We start from the raw sequence: 24801 nt of genomic DNA on the forward strand, positions 1-24801 counted from the left end.
TCACACATAGAACAATTAAGCAGCACAATAAATCAACAAAATGCAGAATTTGCTAAGATTTCCTGGGGTATCACCTCACAAGTGAGGGGGTGCATATGGATCCAGCTAAGGTGCAGAGCGTAGTTTCGCGGCAGGAGCCCAAGACAAAGAAAGACCTGCAGAGGTTTTTAGCATTGGCCAAATATTACCACAAGTTCATTTCAGCCTATTTGAGATTCACTACACCCCTCACGGATTGCTTGTAGGGCGAGAATCAGTTCCATTGACAGCTGAGGCGCAACAGACATTTGAGCATCTCAAAACCTTGTTCTCCTCAGAGGTGTACCTAGCTCATGCAGACCCCCACAGGGTGTTGGTCAAATAAAGAGATGCCTTTGGCAGAGTGGTTGGTGCTGTGCTGTTAAAGGAAGACCAAGATGACCAAAGTCTTTATGCTTTCCTGGGCAACCAGCTGGAAGATGCTGACAGCATCCTAACAGCAGTGTTCGGTCCACGTTAACAACATTGTATTTTATGTGAAGCCAAGAATCTTCAAAGAAGCTAAGAATTAGAAACTACCACCTTCACTTTTTGTAGTTAGATGTGCCTTTGTGTTCAGATCAGGCCTGAGGATGATAATGTAGCACTTGGGAAGGAAGATGCAGCCCAGAAGCCCAGCACTGGAGGCCAACATAGAGAAGACCTGCACAGCAACCATGAACTTCCCTTTTGTGCTCAGGTAGGTGGGAACAAAGGACACCCAAACACTGCAGAAGACCAGCATGCTGAAGGTGATCAGCTTGGCTTCATTGAAGGACCCGGGAAGCTTTCTGGCTAGGAAAGCCACCGTGAAACAGATGGCAGCAAGGAAGCCCATGTAGCCAAGGACAGTGTAGAACATGGCAACAGATCCCTCATTGCATAGAAGGATGATCTCTCTAGCTTGGGAGTGCATGTCGGAGTCTGGGAAGGGTGGGGAGATTCCAAGCCAGATGGTGCAGATGACAACTTGGATACCGGAACAGGAAAGGACAATGGAGTTGGCCAGACTCTTCCCCATCAATCTCCTCACCTTGTTCCCTGGCTTTGTGGCCAGGAAGGCCAGCACCACAGTGATGGTTTTTGCCAAAACAGAAGAGACGGCAACCGAGAAGATGATGCTGAAGGCTGTTTGTCGGAGAAGGCAGGTGACTTTCCTTGGCCGGCCAATGAAGAGGAAGGAGGACAAAAAGGAAAGCAGGAGGGAGATGAGGAGGATATAGGATAAGTCTCGATTGTTAGCTTTGACTATGGGAGTTTCCTTGTATTTAACGAAGATTCCTTTCACAATGCCGGTGGTTAAGGACAAGAAGAGAGCAAAGGACACCAGGACAATCCCCAAGGGTTCTTCATAAGTGAGAAATGTTATAGTCTTGGGGACACATTTGTCTCGCGCTTGATTTGCATGATGATCTTCTGGGCATCTGGTGCAAATCTTTGCATCTGAAGAGAAGAAGAATGACTTCAGAATTACTAACAAAATTCTTACATCCATACCTGTCTGTTTTCTGACAGAGGTTGCCATGGTGATGGTGTGTGCGTTTGAGGTGTCAGGAAAATACAGTCTTTAGCAAGGTGTGCTGGGAAGAAAAACAAAAAAAAATTCCTTCCAGTAGCACCTTAAAGACCAACTAAGTTAGTTCTTGGTATGAGCTTTCGTGTGCATGCACACTTCTTCAGATACACTTCTTCATGCACACGAAAGCTCATACCAAGAACTAACTTAGTTGGTCTTTAAGGTGCTACTGGAAGGAATTTTTTTTGTTTTGACTATGGCAGACCAACACGGCTACCTATCTGTTACTGGGAAGAAAAAAGTAGAGAACAAGGAGGTGCCCATTTTGGCTAGGCTGGCTGAAGATTGGTTGGGAGAGATTTCTTCCACTCAAGTAAACTGTACTGCTATGGTAAAAAGTCGCTCTTGATCATGTGCTAAGATCTGGACTTCCTCTTTACACCTTCCAGTCTTTACACCTGGACTGAAGGTGTAAATATGTGAATAAATCATATTTCTTAAAGCTACAGCAGTCTCCCCTGAGTCTTCAGTTCTCCAAAGGAGCATGAACCCTGTGTTACCCCTGGAATATCATGAAATCTTGCCTCTCCCTTTCCTCTGAAGTCACCCACCTTCCTCAATGGAGATGGTCCCTTCCGCACAAGGAGCACAATCATAGCAGCAAACGGCCTCCCCTTCTTTAGTCACTCTGGCATATCCAGGGCGACAGCTTTCAGTGCATCTTGAACGAGGCACGACCTAAAAAGAAGGAAAAGGACCACCCAAGGAGATCAGCATAAATGACAGACATCATCTGAAGGCCCTGGCTAAAAATATGCTGAAATAAAAATCATTTTTATAATACTGAGACCAGGTTAGAAAGCTTTAAAATGGGAGTGAGACCCTTTCAAATTTGGTAGAACTGTGGAGAGCTCATTTTCTTTCTGACATAAAATTTCATTTTTAATTGTTGAACACAAATATTGTTGAACACAAAGGATTAAACAAACCATGGCCTTTTAAACTGCATTTGAGATTTATTGTTCTTTTTTGTCACTGTGAAAAGGCTGCCATGTTTTGGACAAAGTTGTTGAGCTTTATTTTTTCCCTTTCTAAATGGTTTTGGGCTTTTCTTTGAATTTTTAACCATATTATTTTTTAAATCACTCTGCTTGCCATATGTACAGGTTTTCCAGGACATTTTGCTGTTTCACCAAAAGCTGTGTCTGGGTGCCATTTCTGCAGCCTATTCCCGGATGTGTCCATGAGAACCCGGAGGAATGGCAGCCATACACTATGAAGCGTATTGTTGTGCTTTTATAAGCAGCTGGCATTATTGGGCAGCTGATAAAGCCCACATGGCAGCTAGGGCCACACTGCCAACTTTTGGCCCATTGATGTCCTTGTTTCATCCACTCAGAGGTATAGATGAAAATGCAAGCTTAAGAGCAGCCTCTCCTCTCTTTGCCCCTCTCCATCTGATTTGCTATGCAAAAAAGAGAGGGGAAAACAGAGAGGGAAAACAGCAGCTCTGTACACAACCAGGAGCGGGTCTCTCTCTGCACAAGGCCCACTTAGGGCTAAACTGAAAATGGTCCCTATCAGAAAATTATCAGAACTTAACAGATGTCACAGCAAGGAAACCAGAGCCAGTTGTGCCATAGTGGTGAGAGGGGTGTAAGACAACCCAGGAGACTAAGGTTCAAATTTCCAGGTAGCCATGAAGCTCCATATAGAGAAGGTGGGATATAAGTAGAGTGGTACCTCAGGTTAAGTACTTAATTCGTTCCGCAGGTCCGTACTTAACCTGAAACTGTTCTTAACCTGAAGCACCACTTTAGCTAATGGGGTCTCCTGCTGCTGCCGTGCCGCCGGAGCACGATTTATGTTCTCATCTTGAAGCAAAGTTCTTAACCCAAGGTAATATTTCTGAGTTAGCGGAGTCTGTAACCTGAAGCATATGTGACCTGAAGCGTATGTAACCTGAGGTACCACTGTACAATAAATAAACAGATAAATGAATGAATGCAATGACCTTGCTGAATTTCCCAGGCCACACAATGGCTTCTGGTTTAATGGAGAATTTTATGCCGGAGGATGCCTGTCCCTCGATGCTCCCAACTTTCTTTCTGCTGTGAGATCTATTGGGAAATACGACCCAGTTCATGATATCAAAGTTGGCAGTCAGCTCCCCATTCTGATCAGAATACATCCCTCCTATGGATGAATTCGAAATCCAAATTTCTTTCAAGAAAGTGTGAAGCTAGAATGGCAGAGAAAACACCAGCTTTAGAAAACATGATATCCAGATTTTGTGAGAAAATGAGTATATGGGTATATGATTGAGCAAAGGTTTTCATGACTTTGGATATTTTGTGGGGCGTAGTCTTGTTTTTCTTGGATAATTGAGTAAGGTTCCAGACATCTTACCAGTCCTGAGAGAATGGTCCTTAATCAAGGACATTGAGGCCTTGGGTCAGCTAAATGATGACCTTTTGGTCATTACGACTGGTCCTTTATCAGGTTATAAATTCACAGGAAATATGACTCAAATAAACACAAATAGAGGACACATCCTAGCAAGCACTTGGCAACTGTAGAAAGCTAACAAGCCTTTTAATTGGCTTTAACCGATCCAATTGTGATTTCAACTTTCTGTGTTTTAAATAAGGGTTTTCTTTAGTGAATTTTTTTTTTTCATTTTAACTTTTTTGTAAAGTGCTTTGAGGGTTTCTTCAGGAGTCAAGCAATATATAAATGTTATGAACTAAATATAGTAATTAATTAATTAAGCTTTATGTAAGAGAATGCTTCTTAACAATTTTTCATAGCTTATTTTGTGCTTTGAAAGATTCCTCCCAACCTACCCAAATTATGTATTAAAAAATGATTTTAATCAATTTTCAAAGTATATAAGAACCACAAAAATAGCTGAACAATTAAAAAATCCTTATTAACGTGTCCTACTAAAGACAGGGCATAGGAAACCTAACAATGACGTAAACTACAAAGAATATACAATCTGAAACGGATTCCATAGAGTATTTGCAAAAAAGGGGAGAGGACAGACCTGCCATGGCTGCAACCTTTGAAGTTCCAATCTGTCTCCTCCACCCGCCATTAGCATCCATTTGGATCTGGATGAATATGCGACATTTAAGGCTTGGGCCACAAACTGGATGCCGTAGTAAGTTCTGTAGCGGTCTTGAGACCAGATTGCCCCCATCTCCTTCTGGGACAAAGTTTCCAATGTTTCCTTTTCTATGCATTTTGTCCAACCCTCCACGGATAGCACATTGTTTGAACATGTACAACTGAATGCTCTTGACCAAAACTCTGCAGCTGCAGCTGTAGCTTCAAATGAAAGTCGAGTATAGTAGCCATGTTCTGTCCGTTTTTTGGTATTCATTACAAAGGACAAAGAACCTTGGGCAGGCTGGAAGTAATTTGTGCCACCAAACAACATCTCATCAATGTCCAGAAGATCTGTTGTGATCCAGACTATCCCCTGTGATTTCCTCACTTCATGAATTCTTTGTAACATCATGATTGGATAAATTCTGTGCTCAGAGTCCCCATAATAAACAAACACCTTGACTTGTCTCAAGGCAGATACATTAAAATGCAAGTATGAGAGTTTCAGAAGATTAATTTTTTCCAAGAAAGCAACACAAATCTCACTCCGGATCAGCAGAAGGGTGAAGGCTCTTAGGACCCTTTCTCCATTGTCATTGTCTGGAACAAAGAGACCGATCCACGTCCACCCGAAATGCAGCAACAACTTGACAATCCCCATGTACTGGGTTTCTTCTTTGGGGACCATCCGGTAGATAAAAGGGAACTGGGTTTTGTCACTCAGATCATGAGCAGCTGAGCCAAAACTGATCTAGTATGAAAAGGATTGGTGTCAGGGTTTCAGGAATACACAAGAAAGGCCTCACTGCATGACCAGGCCAAAGGCCCATCTTCTCACAGTAGCTAACCAGAGGCTTATGGGATGCATGCCATGCCTCTGATGGAGGAATCCTGTTCAGAAGAGGACCTGGAGCTTACAGAGAAGGAAGTGGCTCCAATGGACATTGAGACAGACCAGGGCATCTGGGGCCTTCAGGGGTCATGGCACCCCAAACTCTTCCTAGAGTCACAATGCAAAGAATGAGAGGCAGATGCTAAACAGCAGTGCTTTTTTCTAAAAAATATGTTTAGGGGCACTCTCGCTTCCGTCTTATACTCAGGAAACACTGGGAAAGGAAAGGAAGCCGCCATTGCGGGTAGCAACCTAACTGATGATTCACGATGCTATTCAATGGAACTGACGATTTACAATGCTAGAGAAGAAACTAAAAAAATTGTAGTTTCTTCTCCTGGTAGTTTCACAAAATGTTTAGGGCTATGCATCTCCCTGCATCTCCACAGAAATAGCACTGCTAAGCAGCTATACAGTCTGGAGGAGTGCAAGCACTTAAACCTCTGTGTTCAGTTAGTGCCAGACAGCCACTGGTCTTCCTTAGAATAAAGAACTCATTAGGAGCCAGGGGCTACTGTCAACCACATCTTCCTATTGACAGTCTGGGGAGGGAGACAGGAAGAGGCTGAGGGTTTTCTAAATCGCTTTCCACATTCTTAAAATGTGATTCCTCCCCGCCCCCCGGTCTCTCTTTTTCGGTGCTTCTCTTTTGTGTTCCTTGGAAAAATTGGCCCTTAGCATATTGCTGAAGTAGAAATCCCATCAGTCTGCAAAAGCATGGCTAATTGACAGAATGGTTGGCTTTGCAGTTTAGAAACTTCTGGGGGCATGAAGGGGTTCCTCACCACTGTTGGAGAGACAGCAAAGAGGAATGAAACATAATTGATTTCTTCCCTTCCAATTCCTACCTGGGGCATTTTGTAGATGCCTAACATACTTGAAATCTGGCTGGGGATTTCAGAAGAAGTTGCTTCAAAAACAGCCAACACGTTATTCTGTCTTCCACAGCTGTAGTTTGGAATACTGTCTAGCATGGCATCGGCAGTTGTCCTGACATCATAAGCGGCCTCATAGATGCTATAGCCCAGGGTGACATTGGCTAAATGCTTAAGATGCCGGGTGATCTCCTGGGTTGCAAACAAGATGGACAGGACTGGTGAGGTGTCCTTTGCTGACCAACTGCAAATAAATGAATAAACGAAAAATCGTTTTAGCCTTCCATTCTCCATTAAATGAAAACAACTCCTTGCTCTATACAAGTTATATCTAACGGGAAACTCTGCAACTAGGAAGGAGCAGAATCTTGCCCAGATCCACCAACAAAGAAAGGAGTAGCATTTAGGAGAGCTTGAGCTGGGGTGAATTAGATTGAAATTTAGAGTTCCTTAAGTTGGCAAGAACTATTCACAGGATGAGAAGATATGAAAGAGAGAAATGCCCTATCTTGGGTTACTCACCTTAACTTCTGAGTCTGGTGGAACACCTAGCAAGGTTCCTATACAGATTTGAACGTTACAGCGAGTCTGAAGTGAAGGAGGTGGTCACCTTACATTCTGATTTTTACACTTTCTTCGATCCCCAAATGCAAGATTAGCATGATGTAATCCAAATACACCCAACACCACATGAGACATTTAAGTTAGACAGTTCTGTTGGGAATACGGGAATAGGGGAAGCTCTGCAAAGGCATGTAATTATTGACCAGGAAGAAACACCCTTTTTGCATAAAAATACATTAATAAGCCAAATTCTCCTTTAATGTGTTATCTTTATATGGAGCAGTTCAGAAAGAACTTCCCAGGAAGAAAGACATGAGATGATCAACCGTGCTTTAGATGTTGCCTTTGTATTAAGGAAACTGTAGCCCCAAATAGGGAAAGGATTCAGAATTAAAATCTCTGTTTGCAGGATATTAAGGGGTCACTGGGTACTTTAATGCTGACTTTCAATTCCGAAATCTTATTCGAAAGGCAATAGGGGGGCAATGGAGAGAGAAAGTTTAATTAGGGATGGGCAGAAATTAGATGCTGTCTCTGGCAAACAGCAATTAATGTGAATGGAGGCTGGGGAACATAAAGTCACTTACGTCTTAAAGGTGTTTTTGGGATGTCGGAAAAAGTCGAATGGGTAAGGTCTATAAGATGCTGGAAATATGACCTGACTAATGAGGTGGTCTCCTGGCCTGTAATAATTCAACGGATCAGATTCCATATATAGGTTCAATGGACATTTTGCTTTCAGCATCCTACTGGCTCCATGGGGCATTAGCAGTACAAATAGCAGCAGCATAAATATCATCCTGGCTATGCCTCCAAGAGTCGTACACTCTTATGAAAGAAATAACATTAGAAGTACAGCTGGACTCCTACAGTAGCTTCAGAAGCAGAGGTAGAAAAAGGAAACCTCCCACAGAAACAAGCCCTGCCAGCCCCAAATCTCTCAGGTCCAGCTTCTGATATTTATGACCCAGTACTTCTTACAGGCTTGTGACAATAAGTTATCTCATTCTGCCTGTGATTCTGATGCTTATGTGATTTGTAGACTCCAAGGCTACCGTTGGGGACTAGATGAACCAACGGACTAGATGAACAAAACACCATGATTTTGATAATTATAGGGTTAAGAAGGTCCACCTCCTCTGCAACTCCCTGGAATCGGTGTGTGACTCAATGGGCAGCTGCAGAGCCAGGGCAAAACATGTTTGTGAGAACTCAAAGATGGGGCTGTAAATCTGGGCCCTTCTAAACTTGAGGAAACATTAATAATAATAATAATAATAATAATAATAATAATAATAATAATAATAAAATTTTTTTATTTATATCCCGCCCTCCCCAGCCGAAGCTGGGCTCAGGGCGGCTAACAACAATCAAAATAATCCAACATTCTAAAAACATTCATTATAAAATTAAGTAAAATCAAATTAATGGCAACCATTAAGCAACATTCTGTGCAGATTGCCAGAGGAGGGGGTCAGGCTGTGCCCTGATCAAAGGCCTGGTGGAACAGCTCTGTCTTGCAGGCCCTGCGGAAAGATGTCAAGTCCCGCAGGGCCCTAGTCTCTTGTGACAGAGCATTCCACCAGATTGGAGCCGCGACCGAGAAGGCCCTGGCTCTAGTTGAGGCCAGCCTAACCTCTCTGAGGCCTGGGACCTTGAGGATGTTTTTATTTGCAGACCGTAAATTTCTCTGTGGGACATACCAGGAGAGGTGGTCCCGTAGGTACGAGGGTCCTAGGCCGTATAGGGCTTTAAAGGTTAAAACCAGCACCTTAAACCTGATCCTGTACTCCACCGGGAGCCAGTGCAGCTGGTATAGTACCGGATGAATATGATCTCGCAGCGAAGACCCCATAAGGAGTCTCGCCGCGGCATTCTGCACCCGCTGGAGTTTCTGGGTCAGTCTCAAGGGCAGCCCCACGTAGAGCGAGTTACAATAATCCAGTCTGGAGGTGACCGTTGCGTGGATCACAGTGGCTAGGTCAGGGCGAGAGAGATAAGGAGCCAACTGCTTAGCTTGGCGGAGATGAAAAAATGCCGCCTTTGTTATAGCTGTAATCTGCGCCTCCATAGAGAGGGAGATATCAAAGATTACACCCAAACTCTTAACGGACAATGCTGGCACTAATTGCACCCCCGCAAGAGATGGGAGTTCCCCCCTCAATCCCATATCGCCCCGTCCCAGCCAGAGGACCTCTGTCTTCGAAGGATTTAACTTCAACCGGCTCCCACGTAACCATCCAGCCACAGCTTCCAGACATCTGGTCAGTGTGTCTGGGGCCGAGTCAGGATGGCCATCCATCAACAGATAGAGTTGGGTGTCATCGGCATACTGATGGCAACCCAGCCCAAAACTCCGGACAAGCTGGGCGAGGGGGCACATAAAGATGTTAAAAAGCATCGGGGAGAGAATCGCACCTTGAGGCACTCCACACACCAAGGAGTGGCGCGATGACAATTCTCCCCCAAGCGCCACCCTCTGTCCCCGACCAGAGAGAAACGAGTGCAGCCATTGAAGGATTGTGCCCTGGATCCCCACGTCAGCAAGGCGGTGGTCCAGGAGTTCATGATCGACCATGTCAAAGGCTGCTGACAGGTCTAGAAGAATCAGCAGCCCCGACCCGCCTCGATCCAGCTGCCTGCGGAGATCATCTGTTAGGGCGACCAGAGCCGTCTCGGTCCCATGACCAGCGCGGAAGCCGGACTGGAATGGATCGAGAGCCGATGTTTCATCCAGAAACCTACCATTGACCAGTAAAGTCCAAGAAACTATAGAATAGCTATGATGGACCAAGGCAGGACATGATAGAGGTTTATAAGCATGCTGTGGATAATATGGATAGGAAAAAGTTTTCTTCCTTCCCAGTAATAATACTAGAACTTTGGACTTTAAGTGAGAATTTAAACCCTTGTGTCCTAGGCCCCTGTCCAACTCCCTGATCACTACACCACACTGCCTCAGAACTATAGATTCATCGGCATCCAATGGAGGTCTCTAACACAGAGATAAGTCATGAGATACTCACTTGAGCTAATAGAAGTTCGGGTTCATGAGACAACCCAACCAGCTGACTGGTCCATTGGCTTTATGCAGTAGCAACAATATCTGGCCGTGGCTTAGTAATACAGTGGTACCTCGGGTTACAGACGCTTCAGGTTACAGACTCTGCTAACCCAGAAATAGTACCTCAGGTTAAGAACTTTGCTTCAGGATGAGAACAAAAATCGCACAGCGGCAGCAGGAGGCCCTATTAGCTAAAGTGTTACCTCAGGTTAAGAACAGTTTCAGGTTAAGAAAGGACCTCCAGAACGAATTACCGTATTTTTTGCACCATAACACTCACTTTTTTCCTCCTAGAAAGTAAGGGGAAATGTCTGTGTGTGTTATGGAGGGAATGCCTACGGGTGGCATGCCTACGGATTTTCCTCCTCTAAAAACTACGTGCGTGTTATGGTTGGGTGCGTGTTATAGAGCAAAAAATATGGTAAGTTCTTAACCTGAGGTACCACTGTATATTAGCAGCCGACTAGATAGTCAATTCAATTTGGCTTCCAATGACACTGAGTGTTGGAAGAGTCAGGACAGAGAAATCTCTTATAGACCTTGAAGATTGCTCCTTCCCTGGAAGAATTTCAATCATACATAGTTGGGCAGAGGAAGGCTATTAACATCAGTGTTATCTATGGTGTCCAGTATGTAACAATCCATTATACATTCAAAAACAGTGTGTTTTACTGCAGGTAGTAGTGGAGGTTGGGGCAGATTCTTGAAGATGTGGAACCTTCTGAAGTGACTCTCACTGCTTGCAAATGAGGCCTTCATTTGAGGTTCATTTGTTGAGGTTCTATTGCTCTTTGAACCACTGGGGAAATTGTTTTTTGTAAGAACTCACTGATGGGCCTGGCAATCTGTGTATGTTTAAAAGTTTCCTGTAATGCCAACAGTGCAATCATAGAATCATAGAATCATAGAGTTGGAATAGACCACAATGGCCATCGAGTCCAACCCCCTGCCAAGCAGGAAACACCATCAGAGCACTCCTGACATATGGTTGTCAAGCCTCTGCTTAAAGACCTCCAAAGAAGGAGACTCCACCACACTCCTTGGCAGCAAATTCCACTCTCGAACAGCTCTTACTGTCAGGAAGTTCTTCCTAATGTTTAGGTGGAATCTTCTTTCTTGTAGTTTGGATCCATTGCTCCGTGTCCGCTTCTCTGGAGCAGCAGAAAACAACCTTTCTCCCTCCTCTATGTGACATCCTTTTATATATTTGAACATGGCTATCATATCACCCCTTAACCTCCTCTTCTCCAGGCTAAACATGCCCAGCTCCCTTAGCCGTTCCTCATAAGGCATCGTTTCCAGGCCTTTGACCATTTTGTCCTAGCATCTCTACTCAGAATTCCCATTCAGTTTATAGTGGGCCATCCTCCCAAGTAAGTAGCTATTGGATTTGCAGCCAAAAGGGTTGGGAGGAGGTTCTTCGCCACTTAGAGTGCAAAGCTACTCACTGCAATGATCAAACATGAAAGTGAAAAGAGACTGAAGGATCATCAGTGTCTGCGAATGAACCTGGTGTTCCATTTCTCAAGGATCTTCTGATGGGACTGTCACTGCTTGCAATAGAACTGACGAATCGTAGAACTGGAAGGGACCCTGAGGATCAATCTAGTGCAACCTTCTGCAACGCAGGAATAGGCAGCTGATGAGCTTGTTAGGCGCCGAAGTCCAGCTGGTCTTTGAAACACAAATAACCTACCTTTATTATTAGGACTTGTTATTCCTAATAAGTGGACTTATTCAGCAGCTGTTTCATCAGGGTAAAGGAGGGATGAGACTACATGGCCTTTACATTGACTCTCCTGAGAGCCTAAGAATGGCTGCCAGAACTTGCTGATCTCCTTTTCCCTCCCAGTCCACTTTTCTGTTGTGTCTCTTAGATTGCGAGCTGAGGGCAGGATCTGTCTTCTCCTTGATATTTGTGGAGCAGGATTAGAATGCCAATAATGATTAAGCGCGCACACACACACACACACACACACACACACACACACACACACATCAACCTCTTTTAAAAAACTTTTTTTGGGGGGACACAATAAAGGTTTGAAAATCTTTCTGTTGCCTTACAGTGCCTAACATGTTAAGTTTTGTTTGGTTTTAGGTTGCATTGCCTATTTATGTTCTGTGAGATAAATCCTCTCACCCTTAAGTGCAGACAGGAAACAGTGATCCTTTTTCCACACATGCAGGAGCATAAATAGCAGGGGTGGGGGGTGGGGAGAATAAGCGTACCTTCAGGGAGGGATAGCTAATCCAAGCTGTTCTCATTTCAGGCTATAAGCACTCTGCACATGCTCACATACCTGTTATTTGTTTGTATGCTCTAGGGCAGAGCCATGACTCCAATTCAAGCATGGCATCAGCCAGGCAGGGGTCTGAAAGCAAGTAATTTGGGACTTTTTGGTGGGAGGCGACAAACCGAGTTAATAAACCTAACCAAGCCTTGGATGGAGTTGCTGGATAGTTAAACAGTGTCTCCACACAAAGCACACATTCTGCTTCATGAAAGGAGCCAGTTGCAGGAAACACATCTTCCACCACCATCACTGTCTTTGCATGCAAGGAAAAGCTTTCCCAATGGGATTTCTGCTTCTGGAGCACATTAAGAACTAATCAGATTATAGACCCACTAGAGGTGTAAAATAAATGAAACAGCACCATTGTGTTTTCATTGATTTTTAAAAAACTAAAAGCATATTTTATAATCAAAACAGCAACAACTATTTTAATATTTATACCCCACCCACAACAAGAGCTGTTTGAAGAATCGATGTGTCGTTTGATATGTTCACCCACAACTTAACACATGAAAGCTTATACCCAGAACAAACTTAGTTGGTCTCTAAGGTGCTACTGGACATTTAAAAAAAATATAATTAAATATTTTTTTCAACTGCTTCAGACCAACACGGCTACATACCTGAATTCAATAGACCAAGTGGGAGATAACTAGAGCATGCACTACTCTGGCGAGACAGTCTGTGGGTATGTAGGGTCTCAGATGGCCTACCAGATGGAGCTCAATCCGTTGGCTACCATACATCCTCCAACCATCTCCAGATACTCACACAGGACCTTCACCCCCTTCACTGGTTCTGATTTTAAAGAGAGGTAGAGCTGTGTATCATCCGCACACTGGTGAACACTCAGCCCAACCACCCAATGATCTTCATATTCTTCTTCATGCTCAGGCTATGAACTAAAACATTAACCTTGCTGGAGAGCCAGGCTGCTGGTGACCTAGTTGCAGGAGTTTATTGGCCAGTGCCATTACCATGGATGAATGCAGATGCATCATTGTGACATCAGTGTATGATGTCACAGACAGAATGAGCTTCAAACCCCAGCAAAGTGAGAGACAGTTAACAGTCAGACCCAGGCTTAATGCTGTGGGTATTCGTGGCAGATGATGAAAAGGTGGAATGGCAGCTGGTTGAAGTCATTAGAAAGCATCCAGGACCGTCCATCTCCTAGAACCTGGCAAGCCTTGAAAGTAGGAGAGCAAAGAGCTCAAAGACAGAGGGCATGTAGCAGCACTCATAGAAGTGACAAATGAGGATATGGGAGAGATGAGGGTGGAGATTCATTCGGGACAACACTATTATCCAAGAGGCTGAGTTCTATAGCCTCTCTCTGTAATAATTGAAATAAGAAAGGACGGTAAGAAATCTTTCCTTGTCTTTATGCTTTCCTGGGCAACCAGCCAGAAGCTGCTGACAACATCCTGACGGATTGTCCCGAGTTAACTTTCATTGGCTGTTAGGTCATAAATCATGACAGATGGCGTAACAGGAGCTATAGGGCAGCCAGCTAATACTGATAACCTGGAAGAACAATTTCAATGGCTTTTACAACAAAATTTATTGTGAAGATGACACGTAGAACAATTAACCAGCACAATAAATCATCAAAATGAAGAATTTGCAAGGATTTCTTGGGGTACCACTTCACACTTGAGGGGGTGCTTATGGATCCTGCTAAGGTGCAGAGTGTAGTTTCATGGGAGGAGCTCAAGATAATGAAAAACCTTCAGAGGTTTTTAGGGTTTGTCAACTATTACCGCAAGTTCATGCCAGCCTATTTGAGACTCACAACCCGCCTCATGGATTGCTAGAGGGGCAAGAAGCCGTTCCAGTGGACTGCTGAGGCTCAACGGGCTTTTGAGCATATCAAAACATTGTTCTCCTCAGGTGTACCTAGCTCATGCAGACCCCCACAGCCTGTTGGTTGTAGAAATGGATGCCTATCACAGATCAGTTGGTGCTGTGCTGCTGCAGGAAGACCAAGAGGGGACCCTACGCCTGTGTGCCTTCCACTCTCAAAAATTGACTCCTTCCAAACAGAATGACACTATTTGGGAAAAGGAGCTTTTAGCAGTCAATGAAGCCTTTGAGGTGTGGAGACACTTCCCAGAAGGGGCATCGCACAAGGTGGAGGTGTGCACTGACCATCACAATCTGGAGTGTCGTCTAAATCAGCAGCAGATCCACTGCACACAGTTCTTTGCTCGGTTTGACTTCAGGGTCCAGTATGTGTCGGATAGTCAGACTCAAGCAGTGGATGCTCTCTCCAGGAAGCCTGAATATCAGAACGACGAGACAGTCCCAGTGTACAGACATATCTTGAAACCAGCACAGCTACAACTAGGTGCTGGATCAGTCATGGAAGTCACAAACTTCCAGCAGCAAGCAAGAGAGGATGCCTTTGCCAGAGGCAAGTTAACAGCACTGAAGGAAGGCAGCAATGAAGCAAAGGGGTGAGGAGGGTGGCCTATTGTAGAAAGAAGTTCTCTGCATCCCAGCGGGAGACTTCTGAACCAAGGTGCTGGGTCAATGCCATGACAACCTTAAACTGGGCTACTTCGGGCAGCACAAGACGTTAAAGCATGAGACGCAGCAGTTCTGGTGGCCAAGGATGAGGGAGGAGGACGAGGAATACATGAGAGCCTGTGAGATGTGTCAGTGGGCAAAGAGACCAAGGGAGGCACCAGCAGGCTTACTACAACTGCTGCCCACCCCACAAGGACCATGGGAAACCATAGCCATGGACTTCATCACAGATGGAGGAAGACACAGCTCAGAGGCAGATGAGGGGTAAAGTTGGGAAATAATGGGAGAGGAGGAGGAGAAAGAAATGGAGCAGCGGCTTGCTGACACGGTATCAATAGAAAGCATCACAGACCCGCCCCCCGTCTCCCAGAACCTGGCAAGCCTTAAAAGGAGGAGAGCAAAGAGCCAATGGCAGCATCCTGACACCAGGGTCAGGTCCACTTTAGCAATACTGTATTTTATGTGACGCTAAGAATCTTCAAAGAACCAAAGAATCAGATACTACCATCTTTGCATTTTGTAGTTAGATGTGCTTTTGTGTTCAGATGAGGCCTGAGGATGATAATGTAGCACTTGGGAAGGAAGATGCAGCCCAGAAGCCCAGCACTGGAGGCCAACATAGAGAAGACCTGCACGGCTACCATGTATTTCCCCTTGGTGCTCAGGTAGGTGGGCACAAAGGAGACCCAAACACTGCAGAAGACCAGCATGCTGAAGGTGATCAGCTTGGCTTCATTGAAGGACCCGGGAAGGTTCCTGGCCAGGAAAGCCACAGTGAAGCAGATGGCAGCCAGGAATCCCATGTAGCCAAGGACAGTGTAGAACATGGCAACAGATCCTTCATTGCATAGAAGGATGATCTCTGCAGTTTGGGAGTGCATGTCAGAGTCTGGGAAGGGTGGGGAGATTCCCAGCCAGATGCTGCAGATGACAACCTGCATACTGGAACAGGAAAGGACAATGGAGTTGGCCAGGCTCTTCCCCAGCCATCTCCTCACCTTGTTCCCTGGCTTTGTGGCCAGGAAGGCCAGCACCACCGTGATGGTTTTTGCCAACACAGAGGAAACCGCAAATGAAAATATGATGCTGAAGGCTGTTTGTCGGAGAAGGCAGGTCAATTTCCTAGGCCGGCTGATGAACAGGAAGGAGGACCAAAAGGAAAGCAGGAGGGAGATAAGGAGTATATAGGATAAGTCTCGATTGTTAGCTTTGACTATGGGAGTTTCCTTGTATTTAACGAAGATTCCTAGGACAACACCAGCGGTTAAGGACAAGAAGATGGCAAAGGAAACCAGGACAACCCCCAAGGATTCTTCATAAGTGAGAAATGTTATAGTCTTGGGGACACATTTGTCTCGTGCTTGATTTGCATGCTGATCTTCTGGGCATTTGGTGCAATGCTTTGCATCTAAGGAGAAGGAGAATGACTTCAGCATAACTCACAAAATTCTTATATCCATAACTGCCTGTTTTCCGATACATTGGGAAACATCAATAATAAATTAATAGATGATAGGATTTTGATTGTCTGGAGCAGGGGTCCCCAAACTTTTTAAACAGGGGGCTGGTTCACTGTCCCTCAGACACTGTCGGGGGCCTGACTATAATTTGAAAGAAAATATGAATGAATTCCTATGCACATATTTTATTTGTAGTGCACAAAAAGAGGAAAAACAATACAATATTTAAAATGAAGAACGATTTTAATCAACATAAACATATAAGTATTTCAACGGGAAGTATGGGCCTGCTTTTGGTTAATGAGATGGTGATATCACTAATGCTCATCCCTACAACCCAGGCTACACATGGATCTCCCTCGCCCCCATGGCCCAGTCTACATGCAGGCCTTCCATGCCCCCATCCCCACAACCCAGCCTTGTCTGCCTGCACACACCCATCCCCACAACCCGGATTATACACGTCTCCCTGACCCAGATCCCACGACCCAGCCAGACCCATGTCTCCTTAAGCCCCATGCTCACAACCCAACTTGCCCGAGTGTCTCCCTAACCATCACCCACCCATCCCAGCCTGTATGCCTGTCCTCCAGCCCCAAATCCCCACACTTCAGCCTGCCCATGCGTCTCCCTACCAATCTTCTGCATGCATGTCGCCCGTCCCCATGACTCCCGACTTACTGTGGGGCAGCTCCTCTGGCACACCATGAATTCCACGTCACGGCATTACAGACGCGCTAGATCGGGGGATTGGAGACGGTACTGGGCTCTGGGGAGGCGAGGCAGGAGCCCTGTGATGCGGTAGCAAGGATGCGGTGTGCTGCAGTGCCAGAAAGGCCCTCATGCCGGCCCCATCCTATGCACTGCCGGCCTCTGTGGTGGGGAGGTAGGCGGGGAGAGGCCCGGCTTGCCCAGGCAGCGCGCTCACTCGCAGGCGGGTGAGGAGGCCGTGAGAGGGAGACGGGGTGCATGGGGTCTGGGGCGCGTGGGGTGCCTCTTCCTCCGCAATCCCCTTCCGAGTCCAGGCGGGCCAGGTCCAGGACCCTGGTGGACCAGATACAGCCCACGGGCCTTAGTTTGAGGATGCTAGGTCTGGAGTATTGAAGGTTGTAAATCAGTGGAAAAATACAGGCTAGGTTTCTTTCCAAGCCAGGACGTTACATGGGGCAGAGGCTCTAACACGACAAAAGCTGTTGATGGCCCACCTGAGAGGAATTCTTGGGCCTGGGAAGATGGAGGTTGCCCTGGTGATGGAGTGTGCATTTGAGGTGTCAGGAAAATACAGTCCTTAGGAAGGTAGGCTCGGAAGAATAAGGCAGAGAACAAGGAGGGACGCATCTTGGCTAGGGTGGCTGAAACATGGTTAGGAGAGATTTCTTGCACTCGAGTTCTGCACTGCTATGGGGAACAAGTCCCTCTTGATCATGTGCTAAGATCTGGACTCCCTCCATACAGATTGAAGGTGTAAATATGTGAATAAATCATATTTCTTAAAGCTACAACAGTTTTCCCGTGTCTTCAATTCTCCAAAGGAGCACAAACTCTGGGTGACCCCTAGAACCCCCTGAAATTTTGCTTCTGCTCCGCAGAGAGTGGGGCAGTGCTTAGCTTATGTAGGCTTCAATATTTGTCGCCTTTCCCTGATGGCTGTTGAGCTCAGGCCCTGTTTGTGGGCTTTTCATAGGCACCTGGTTCAACATTGTGAAAGGGTGTTAGACTAGATGGGCCTTTGGCCTGATTAAGCAAGCCTCTCCCTTTTCTCTGGAGTCACCCACCTTCCTGAATGGAGATGGTCCCTTCCGCACAAGGAGCACAATCATAGCAGCAAACGGGCTCTCCTTCCTTAGCCACTCTGGCATATCCAGGGCGACAGATTTCAGTGCATCTTGAATGAGGCACAACCTACAAAACAAGGAAAAGGAGCATCAAAGGATATCAGCATGAATTGCAGACATCATCTGAAGGCCCTGACTAAAAGCAATGCTCAAATAAATATCACTTTTAGAATACTGAGGCCAGGTTAGAAAGCTTAAAATGGGAATGAGACCCTTCCAAATTTTGTTGGACTGTGGAGAACTTGTATAAAGTTTCATTTTTAATTGTTGACCACAAAAGATCAAACAAATTTTGGCATTTTAAACTGTATTTGATGTTTATTGGTTTTTGTTGTTGTTACTATGATAGGGTTGCCATATTCAGGACAAAGTTAAAGTAGAACCTCTACATACATCCCACTGTACTTAGGCCCGTTCCAAGTCACGGCCACGGCAAACCCGGAAGTAAACACCGGGTTTGCCACGACTCGCGCACACACAGAAGTGGCTGCTGCCATCTGCACATGCACAGAAGTGGGCTGCCACCAAATGCGCCTGCACACAGCAGTGCTTCTACCAGCGAATCATTCCACTATAAGGATGGTCCTCCGGAAGGGACTGTGGTCGTGAGTAGAGGTTCCACTGTATTGAGCTTTAATTTTTCCCCGCTCTCAATTTTTTTGTGCTTTTCTTTGAATTATTATTTTTTTAATTGCCCTACTTGTCATACATTTGATTTCTCCAGTACACTTTTCTGTTTCAGCAAAAAGCTGTCTGGGTGCCATTTCTGCAGCCCAATTCTTGGATGTGTCTGAGATAACATGGAGGTATGGCAGCCCTATACTATGGTGAGTATTGTTGTGCTTTTATAAGCAGTCACCATTATTGGGCAGCTGATAAAGCCCACATGGCAGTTAGGCCCACACTGCCAACTTTTGGCCCATTGATGTCCTTGTTTCATCCACTCAGAGGGATAGATGAAAATGCAAGCTTAAGAAGCAGCCTCTCCTCTCTTTGCCCCTTTCCATCTGATTTGCTATGCAAAACAGAGAGGGCAAAACAGAGGGAAAAGAGCAGTGCTCTACACAATCAGGAGTGGGTCTCACTCTGCACAGGGCCCACTTAGGGTTAACCTGGAAATGGCTCCTGTCAGCATATTATCAGAACGTAACAGACGTCACAGCAAGGGAACCAGAGCCAGTTGTGCCATAGTGGTCAGAAGGTTGGACAAGAATCTGGGAGACTAAGGGTTAAATTCCCATGAAGCCATGAAGCTTTCTAGGTGACCTTGGGCCAGTCACTTCCTCTCAGTCCATCCTACTTCACAGGGTTGTTGTGGGGATTAAATGAAGAGGCAGAAAACCATATATAGTTCAAGTAGTTCAAGTAGACAAAAATGTGTAAACAGGCCTGATGCCTTTTGTCATGCTAATTTTGTCTGGTCAATACGAAGGGTATCGGCAAGAAAAACCGACACTCTGTCGCCTATCCCAGTATTCCTTCAGCAATTAGACCTATCCTGCACTCTGAGGAACTCCCAATTCCAGTTTTTAAGGGATTTGTCTCTTCTGAAGATGAAGGAAGTGAACATGGTGAGGAGCACAACTGGATCATCTGTGTGGATCTCAGAATGGTCAACTTCTTGCTTAGACAACAGAAAGGCTTTACCAAGTACCTGAATAACAACAGCTTGTGGATACCACTGGGGAACAAAAATAGCAGTCACTTGTGTGATCCTTGGGTTCTCTCCAAACCATGGGAACCCAAAAAGGCATACTCTTTTCCTTTGGTCCAGCCTCTAAGCATTTCCTCACAATTGTGACAAACAATATGCGGAGCCCATTTTTTGTCTTGGTTGCCCAGGGGAATTTCAAAATAGCTTTTATAGGCATGCCTCACAAACACTGTTTGTGTTTTTGCATCTTTGACGAGGAAGTGCGTAGCAGCCACATACATAACAAAAGGCACCAGGCTTGTTTACACAATTTTGTCTACTTGAAGAAGCCATGGTCCAATCTGAAAAATACAAATATTTAGGTAACAAAACTATAAAAATAAAGAAAAATTAAGTTTGCAAAACAATAATTACCATGTGGTTAGGGTAGATCAAAGTGTCAGTGTCCATTTATCCCCAGTGTAAATATGATGTATCAGCAAAAGTTGGAAATTGAAAGATAAATATAGCATGTACATGAAAATCGATTTCAGATTTGAAATCAGCATTGAAAGAACATATATGAACAGTTGAAGAATCTCATGCAACAGAAAATGAAAAAAATTGTTCCCCAGTGATATATATGCAATGAAATAAAGAAAGAAAGAATGACTGAATGAATGCAATGACCTTGCTGAAGTTGCCAGGCCAAACAATGGCTTCTGGTTTAATGGAGAATTTTATGTAGGAAGATGCCTGTCCCTCGATGCTCCCAACTTTCCTTCTGCTGTGAGATCTATTGGGAAATACGACCCAGTTCATGATATCAAAGTTGGCAGTCAGCTCCCCATTCTGATCAGAATACATCCCTCCTATGGATGAATTGGAAAGCCAAATTTCTTTCAAGAAAGTGTGAAGCTAAGATGGCAGAGAAAACACCAGCATTTAGAAAACATGATATCAGGGTTGCAGCAGGATGTTTCCTGGGTATATGATTGAGAAAATCCTTTCATGAAGTTGGATATTTTGTGGGATGTAGTCTTGTTTTCCTTCTTTGAGGAAGATTCCAGACATACAAATTCCCATGAAAGTGTCCTAAATCTAGGACATTGAGGCAGAGGCCTTGGGTCAGCTAAATGATGACCTTTTGGTCATTACAACAGGTCCTTTATCAGGTTATAAATTCACAAGGACATATGACTCAAATAAAGACATATAGAGGACACATCCTAGCAAGCACTTGGCAATTGTAGAAAGCTAGCATGCCTTTTAATTGGTTTTAAGCTATCCTATTGTCATTTTGACTTTCTATGTTTAAAATAAGGGTTTTCTTTAGTGATAATTTTTTTATTTTAACTTTTTTGTAAAGTGCTTTGAGGTGTTTTTTCAGGAGTCAAGCAATATACAAATATTATGCAATAAATATAGTAATTAATTCATCTTTATGTAAGAGAACGCTCCTTAACAATTTTCATAGCTTAGTTTGCGCTTTGAAAGTCCCCCCCAACTTTCCCAAATTATCTATTTTAAAAAATGATTTTAATCAATTTTCAATCTTAGAACCTCAAAAATAGATGAACAATTTAAAAAAAAACTTATTAACATGTCCTACTAAAGATAAGGCATAGGAAACCTATACGTATTTAATAATTACAATGAGATAAACTTCAAAGAATATACAATCTGAAACGGATTCCAGAGAAGGACAATGTGTTTGCAAAAAAGGGGAGAGGACAGACCTGCCATGGCTGCAGCCTTTGAAGTTCAAATCTCTCTCCTCCACCCGCCATTAACCTCCATTTGGATCTGGATGAATATGCAGCATTTAGGGCCTGAGCCACAAGTTGGACACTGTAGTAAATGCTGTAGCGGTCTTGAGACCAGATTGCCTCCATCTCCTCCTGGGACAAAGTTTCCTGTAGTTCCTTTTCTGTGCATTTTGTCCAACCCTCCGTGGACAGCACATCCTTTGAACACGAACAATTGAATGCTTTCTCCCAAAACTGTACAGATGCAGATTCAGCTGCAAATGAAAGTCGAGTATAGTAGCCACGTTCTCTCCTTTTTTTGGTATTCATTACAAAGGACAAAGAACCTTGGGCAGGCTGGAAGTAATTTGTGCCACCAAACAACATCTCATCAATGTCCAGAAGATCTGTTGTGATCCAGACTATCCCCTGAGATTCCCTCACTTGAGGAATGCTTTGTAAAATCATGATTGGATAAATTCCGTGCTCAGAGTCCCCATAATAAACAAACACCTTGACTTTTCTCAAGTCCGAAGCTTTACAATGTAAGGATGACATTTGTCGCAGGGTCAAAATCCGAAATTTTTCCAAGAAAGCAACACAAATCCCACTGCGGATCAGCAGAAGGGGGAAGGCACTCAGGAACCTTTCTCCATTGTCATTGTCTGGAACAAAGAGACCGATCCACGTCCACCCAAAATGCAGCAACAACTTGACAATCCCCATGTGCTGGGTTTCTTCTTTGGGGACTATCCGATATATAAAAGGGAACTGGGTTTTGTCATTCAGATCCTGAGCAGCAGAGCCAAAACTGATCTAGTAAGAAAAGGAATGGTTTCATTTTTTCATGAATACACAAGAAAGGCCTCATTGCATGATCAGGCTAAAGGCACAGTAGCTCACAGTAGCTTACCAGATGCTTATGGGATACATGCCATGCCTCTGATGGAGGAATCCTGTTCAGAGGAGAACCTGGAGCTTACAGAGAAGGAAGTGGCTCCAATGGACATTGAGACAGACCAGGGCATCTGGGGCCTTCAGGGGTCATGGTACCCCAAACTCTTCCTAGAGTCACAATACATATTAGTGCATTTTTGGTCTTTGTGGAAGCCGCCCAGAGTGTCTGGGGAAACCCAGCCACATGGCTGGGTTCAAATAAATAAATAAACAAACAAACAAACAAATAAATAATAATAATAATAATAATGTGCCTACACAGAATGAGAGGCAGAGGCTAAGCAGCTGCACAGTCTGAAGGAGTGCAAGCAGCTAAACCTCTATGTGTAGCCTTCTTGGACTTTACTGATTGGTTGGGTGAGTGTTGCTCCCAGAGAGTGAGGAAGGAGTCAAAAGACACCGAGGTTGAATCAGAGAAAGAGTTCTTTATTTCTGCTCTCCGGAGTAGCAGAAAGGCACTTGCGTGGTCAGTTCACAGCAAGTCCGAAGAAAGAGAAATTTCACAAAGTATATATATCCTCCAGGCACCCTCTCCCCCCTCCCCCAGGAATCCAGCCTCATATGTTCATACATGCAAGTTGACATCCATGACCATAAACAGATGTTCCTGTTCCTGTACTCTTATCTTGGGGTTAAGCAGGTCACTCAGCTATAGCAGTTTCCCTTGACGCCATCTCTATCTCCGGCCGTGGGGGCTGACAGACCCTGTCTTGCAGAGTCTGTGCATCAGTGTGTCAGAATATTTACATCCTACACGATAAGATAAGCCCCAGCTCTGCCGTCTCGTCTCCACTTCGGAACTGACAAGGCCATCCATTAAGGGTCACGGACTGATAAAGGAGAGGGCTTTGTTTATACAGCTGGCTCAAGTGGTCAAGTTAATGGTTTTTAGCTAATGGACCCTTGGAGAAGGAAAAATGGGGATTTGGGGGCCCGTTTCAGACTGACTGCACAGTCAGGCTTTAGATTTAGGAAACCCATTCCTTCATATGTTCAGTTAGCTGCCAAACAGCCACAGGTCTGCCTGAGAAACAAGAACTCCTTAGCAGCCAGGGGCTTCTTTTTACTACATCTTCCTATGACAGTCTGGGGAGGGAGACAGAAAGAGGCTGAGGGTTTTCTAAATCGCTGTCCACATTCTTAAAATGTGATTCCCACCCCCTTTGGTCTCTCTCTTTGGGTCTTTTCTTTTGTGTTCCCTGGAAAATTTGGCCCTTATGATATTGCTGAAGTACATCTCCTATTAGTCTGCACAAACATGGCTACAAAGAATGGTTGTAGAAACTTCTTTAGAAACTTCTGGGGGCATGAAGGGGTTCCTCACCACTGTTGGAGAGACAGCAAAGAGGATTGAACATAATGGATTTCTTCCCTTCCAATTCCTACCTGGGGCATTTTGTAGATGCCTAACATGCTTGAAATCTGGCTGGGGATTTCAGAAGAAGTTGCTTCAAAAACAGCCAACACGTTATTCTGTCTTCCATAACTGTAGTTTGGAATACTGTCTAGCATGGCATCGGCAGTTGTCCTGACATCAAAAGCGGCCTCATAGATGCTATAGCCCAGGGTGACATTGGCTAAATGCTTAAGATGCCGGGTGATCTCCTGGGTTGCAAACAAGATGGACAGGACTGGTGAGGTGTCCCATGCTGACCAACTGCAAATAAATGAATACACGAAAAATCATTTTAGCCTCCTATTCCCCATTAAATGAAAAAAACTTGCAACACTCCTTGCTCTATAAGAATATCAGAAGTGCCTGCTGCTTTTATATCTAACGGGCCAAACTCTGCAGCTAGGAAGGCGCAGAATCTTACCCAGATCCACCAACAAAGAAAGGAGTAGCATTTAGGAGAGCTTGATCTGGGGTGAATTAGATTGAAATGATCACTTAGAGTTTCTTAAGTGCAGAGACATGTCAGGATATATTTAGATGAGAAGATATGAAAGAGAGAAATGTCCTCTCTTGGGCTACTCACTTTAACTTCTGAGTCTGGTGGAACTACCTAGTAAGATTCCTATACTGATTTGAACATTCCAGAGAGTTTGAAGGGAAGGAGGTGGTCACCTTACATTCCGATTTTTACATTCTTTGATCCCCAAATGCAAGATTGCACAGTGGATACTTACTTAAGATACGGTGTAATCCAAATACACCCAAGACCACCTAGGACTTTTAATTTAGATGGTTCTGTTTGGAATACAGGAATAGGGGAAGCTGTCAAAGGCATTTTATACTCTCCTAGGAAGAAACACCCTTTCCCCATAAAAATACAAAATGAGTCACTTACGTCAT

General features: G+C 44.6%; 2 protein-coding genes across 2 annotated transcripts; both read right to left on the bottom strand.

The window, feature by feature from the left end:
- Window positions 1-268: 268 nt before the first annotated feature.
- On the bottom strand, window positions 269-1573 carry LOC114591156 (vomeronasal type-2 receptor 26-like). The gene has a single exon (XM_077923372.1). It carries the CDS (start codon window positions 1541-1543, stop codon window positions 548-550), a length of 996 nt encoding a protein of 331 aa, XP_077779498.1. The 5' UTR covers window positions 1544-1573; the 3' UTR covers window positions 269-547.
- Window positions 1574-15366: 13793 nt separating this feature from the next.
- On the bottom strand, window positions 15367-24801 carry LOC114591157 (vomeronasal type-2 receptor 26-like). The gene is made up of 5 exons (XM_077925271.1): window positions 24797-24801; window positions 23892-24162; window positions 20491-20718; window positions 18108-18234; window positions 15367-16280 (listed from the first exon to the last, which is right to left on the bottom strand). The coding sequence occupies exons 1-5, from the start codon at window positions 24799-24801 to the stop codon at window positions 15367-15369; spliced, it is 1545 nt and encodes a 514-aa protein (XP_077781397.1).

The sequence above is a fragment of the Podarcis muralis genome, chromosome 2 (genome assembly GCF_964188315.1).
Source record: "Podarcis muralis chromosome 2, rPodMur119.hap1.1, whole genome shotgun sequence".
Taxonomy (NCBI): Eukaryota; Metazoa; Chordata; class Lepidosauria; order Squamata; family Lacertidae; genus Podarcis; species Podarcis muralis.